Here is a 4,870-nt window from a genome sequence, read left to right on the forward strand (position 1 = left end):
TGGGCTAAAACTACCGTTTTCTGCAGGCAGTCTTATCCACAGTTCCTCTTTCGAGGCTACGCCGAAGCTATGTTGTTATGAGGACCCCAACTGTAGGTGTTTTGCTAACTTATTCCTGCTAGAGTGTCTAATGCCTGTCTGTGTCTGTGCAGGGCAAAGGGAGAGTCTGTGTGTCTTCAGCTGGAAGACAAACTTTCTGCTTGTGGTACATAGATTTAGCTGAGCCTGTATGTGTATGTTGCACAGGCACGCACCCTAGACCTTTTGCAGCTAGTAAATGATGCCCTAATTACTTTAAAGACACTGTCTGGACTTCTAGGATTTAATTTAAGAGCAAAGTTAGGTGCCCTCTTCCCCCAAGGGGGCAATGTGAGCCTATATCAAGGCTTGGGAGCCCAAGGAACTGACTCCTCCAAAAAAGGAGGAGTTTCATGAAACTAGCCTTGGGATCAAAAAAAGGGAAGCAGTGCTAACAACAAGTGGACTTCTTTCAAAATTTCAGAAAGAAAATGAGTGGGGAAAAATTGAAAAGGAAATCAAACAGCTCTATGTTCCCCAACTGTTGCAAATCAAAGCCTTTTCTTTCAGGTCATTTACAGGGCCTTTTTGAATATTTGAGGAGCTCCATAACATGACATGTATAATGCCATATATGTGCTTATCAAGCAGCCCAAAAGAACAGAGAAGAAATGGCTGGTCTGTGTTCACAGGGTGTCTTTGGCAAGTCCCTAGGATGTATGCATCTAGTCTGGCTGTGGGAGTCCCTGTTTCTTGGCTCTATCTGTTAAATATACTTCTTGTTGGGCTGTGTCATGTTTAAGAACAGCTGATATTTATATTTATGGAAGTGTAGATTGCTGTGCCAGACAGCACAGAGCTCCCCAGCACCTGTGATATAGGCTGGGCTGCAAAAGCACAAGGTTTCTTTAGGAACTACTGACTACTTTTAGCTCTGTGTTGAATCTCTGCTCATCTCCAATATTAATTTTTTTTTTTAAGAGAGGAAAGCAAGCTCTTACCAAAGCTCAGAAAATCCCAGTGTAAGCCATGCCACTGCAGGTGAGTAATGAAACCAGCAGGTTTGGAACAAACCAGTGCTCATCTATGAAGGATAGCTGCCTTGCTTATGCATGCAGAATTAAAGATGCTTCCTTGCTTGCTTCCAGACTGTATTTCAAAAGCTTGTTTTTCCCCCAGATGGATGTACCACCTCCCATAACTACATTAACAGAGAAGAGGGAAAACATTCTATTAAAATGAGATATATGATTTTCTAATTCCATCCACGTTAGTTTTTGTGGTTATACCAGCCTGCCACTTCAGAGTGCCTATTTTGCACTGTTTGTCCAAGTTTCAGATCCCAGAAAGATAGGACACCCCTTGCTTTGTATCTCAAGCACCCAGCTTCAGGCTGAGGTCCCTCTTGGACCTGTGTGCTAGCATTACTGCAGTTTTCACCAACAAACCCACCACACTGCTAGGAGAGTTGTTCTAAGAAACTATTCCCAAAGCATTCAGGCTTCCATACTTCTATTAGTCTCTGGAGACCGTGTCATACCCTGATGTTGGTTCTTTGATGTGCAATATTTTGTCGATGCTTTGGATGGGTCATTCTGGTTATTCTAGTAAGGGCCCTCTTGCATCAGAGAAGACCAAAAGGTGCAATTTTGTTTGCACAACATCCGAAGAGATTGCATGGACTATGCTGTTTGACTGTCCTGATACTGCTGTGTCTTTCAGGTATTCAGATTCATGACAGGAGAAGAGATCTGTACTTTTAGCAACTGGATGTTTCTACTTTTATTCTGAAAGAGGAAGTTCTTGCTGTGGACTTTATTTTTTGCAACTGTGAATCAAGAAGAACTGCAGCTTTTCTGTGCTTTTTGTCTCAGTTGGAAAAATACATGTACTATTTACTATTTGGGGAATGAAGAATAATCTTCTTCTATTCAGTAAACAACTTCTAATAGCTGTGGTATTAAACCTGACAGTATGTTTGTTGTGAAGAAATATTGTCTACTTAAAGCTTTTCATGTAGCCCTCTCCAAAAGGACTCTTAGCGCTTTCTAATCTTTCTGTGTTTATTCATTTACCATCTCTTGATAAGAAGCACAATTCTTATCAGTGCAGTTAATAACTGATAACTGCAGGGATGCAGTTAGCATAAATTCAGTGCTGCAGCTTCTTATCTTGATTTGATATCTCCATATTGTTTAAAATAGTCTTAGACCATGGGCAAGAGACTTCAAGACAACCACAGGTCAGCAAAGCACGTTATCATATTTGTTTTGGAAGTACAGTAATTTGTATTTGGTAATTACTGAAGTACAGTAATTTGGAATTCACAGGGACATTCTTGAGAAACTATATAATATGCATGTCAGAGCCCTGAGGCTCTGATTTGCCCTCTCATAATGTATAATCATTTTCTAGAAAACAGTGAGTTAACGTTACATCTGGGAGGAAATCTGGGTCCTCACTGGATGCAATTAAAATACCACTGCGCAAAAAGCTGGAGGTGGGAATGGTCTGTTTTCCCAGGCTCTCTGCAGGTGTAAAAGGTTCTTTTTCTACATACAGCTGTGTCGTTTAATTTTAAATTATTGAGCTTGAAGGGCTTTGTCACCAGAACAAGCAAAAATCCCTCTGTTCGTGGTAACTGCATCCCGCTGACCTCAGAACGGCTGAACAGGGGTGGTCTCTGCTCCTCTGTGCAGCAGAAGTAGCAGCCATGAACCGTGCATCGATCCTGCACGTCCAGATCCCCGCCTCGCTTCACTGTTCACCCTTGGCAAATACATTTGCTGAAGCTACTGTGAGTAAAACCCCATGTGACTGATGTTTAGGTTTGTGTACGTAATCCCTGCAGTAAGAGAGACTGCTTAGCCTTTATTGTAAATCTGAAGGATAAAAAAGATTTGAGTGTATTTTTTCCTTCTTCGTTAGCTATACATTCATTTAATATAAAGGCGCACAATTAACTTTGTTTGGCAGCTCTACGCAATTACTTAAGGAGAGTTGACCTTTGAGATCCTAGAGCTTGTGATTTATAGGACAAATCTTTAGCTGGTGTAACTGTGTGTGGCTCTGTTTACACCAGATATCCATGCTGCCACTGGTCTACTTCAGTTATAACACCTTGTGTAATTTTATAAATAATTTGAGTTCAACAACGTTAGATGTTTATACGTCTAACTTAAAAAGAAAAATTAAAAAATCCCAGTTTGTATCATACATACACAGCATATACATCTAGCATATACATGAGCTAGACCAACCTGAGATCACATACAAGAGGAATCATTTTAACTATATTAATAACACGTAGACCAACATCCTGTCTTCCTATAGATAAGCACTGAAAAGTCACTTGTTTTTAACATTTCTACAAAATTGCCTGTCGTCTTTTTTAAGTTTAGGAATACCTCTCCAATTAGTTTTCTGTTGTCATCCACAAACCCCTTAATTCTCTGATTTTTAAGGCTACATAATAATATAATCTGACTTCCTCTATGGGCTGAAGCAAAGATTTCCAAGCTGTACTCTGTACATTTGTCTTATTAGCGTGTGTTGTAATTCCAGTGCGGTTATTGCTTCAAAATACTGAAAAATTACTTTTGTCTCCCTCTGCCATACCTCATAAAAGAAAGCGCTTAAATTATTTATCTCTAAGGTCTGAAAAGACATATAACAGTATATTTAAATGCTCTTATGTGGTTCTTAGAGCAGCTTGGTCCTGTGCATGTCACAGCTGGAAATATTCAAGGTGACTTATAAAGCCCGTGTTTCTGGTGAATCAACCAAGTGAGGTTGGACAGCGCAGGGGTTAAAAACCCCCTTGTTTTTAAATGCATGTCCCTTCTTGCAAGGACACAAGGCATCGCTGATACTGCCTTGACCTCGGAACACTTTGAGCCATTGCTGCAAGGTTTGGCAACACCATGTCCTCGCCATCCGGATGCGCAGCAGACCTGGGGAAAGGGAGCAAGCGCCTGGGCAGCCCAAGGGCCAGCGTCTTATCCCGGTCGCCCCTCGCCAGCGCTGTGAGCCGTGGTGCCGGGCGCCGCACCGGGCGCACGGGTGCTTGCTCTCTTCCCCGGCTGTTAGAAGAATGATGACCTTGGGCTAGAAGCTGGGGGACAGAGGCTCTGCCGCTCCAACGTTTTGTCTTACAGCACCGCAGCGACGTGCGCCAGAGCGTGCCTGCGTCTGCAGGCATCTTGCTTTTCTTCTGCAATAAACACAGTTAACCCATCAGTGCAATTTGCCTTTAGTGATTTAGTATGAATGGAGGTTTGAACGTTTCACAGCGGTTCCCTACGTTAGGTAGGCTTTTATATATACATGTAGAGTATACCTATATAAAATACATATCCACATATATATTCTTCTACAATATTGTTTGTCTGGAGTGGAGTGTTTCTTGCTTTCCCGCTCAGGCTAGTTCTGCATTCCCCATGCTGCCACGCTGCCGTCACGCTCCGGTGACGGCATCTTCATTCCCGTTCAGTACGTGCGCTCTTTTGCTCGGAAGGCCTTGGCAGACGGCGTGCTACATTCAGCAGCTGCCATCTGGTACTTCCCACGGTTATTTTCGGTTCCTCCTCTGAATGCAGCCATCACGGTGGTGACGGGAGGAGAAGGGATGCGGGACGTACCCGTTTCAGCAGCTTCCGACTCCCCGGACGCTAGCGCATCTCTGCAGAGACCGCTCCAAAGGGCAGGAGGACAAACGTGGGCTGGGTGTTACATTTGCTGGTAATTTACTGACCCTGTGGGAAACTGCGATTTGCCTTCATTTGGGTACCATTTCTAAAGCCCTAGTCCAGGAATAACTCCTTTACAGGGATGGTTTTTCTCCCATCTTTTT

General features: G+C 42.9%; 1 protein-coding gene across 1 annotated transcript in view; it reads left to right on the forward strand.

Annotated features, from left to right (window-relative positions):
* VGLL1 (vestigial-like family member 1) overlaps positions 1-1,781 on the forward strand; it is a 4,170-nt gene extending 2,389 nt beyond the window's left edge. The window contains exons 3-4 of the mRNA XM_010281541.1: positions 1,000-1,059; positions 1,741-1,781. Coding sequence (XP_010279843.1) covers positions 1,000-1,059; positions 1,741-1,781 — 101 coding nt within the window. The remainder of the gene's footprint in view (positions 1-999; positions 1,060-1,740) is intronic.
* Positions 1,782-4,870: the final 3,089 nt, after the last annotated feature.

Source organism: Phaethon lepturus, unplaced genomic scaffold (assembly GCF_000687285.1).
Source record: "Phaethon lepturus isolate BGI_N335 unplaced genomic scaffold, ASM68728v1 scaffold46670, whole genome shotgun sequence".
In the NCBI taxonomy this organism is placed as follows: Eukaryota; Metazoa; Chordata; class Aves; order Phaethontiformes; family Phaethontidae; genus Phaethon; species Phaethon lepturus.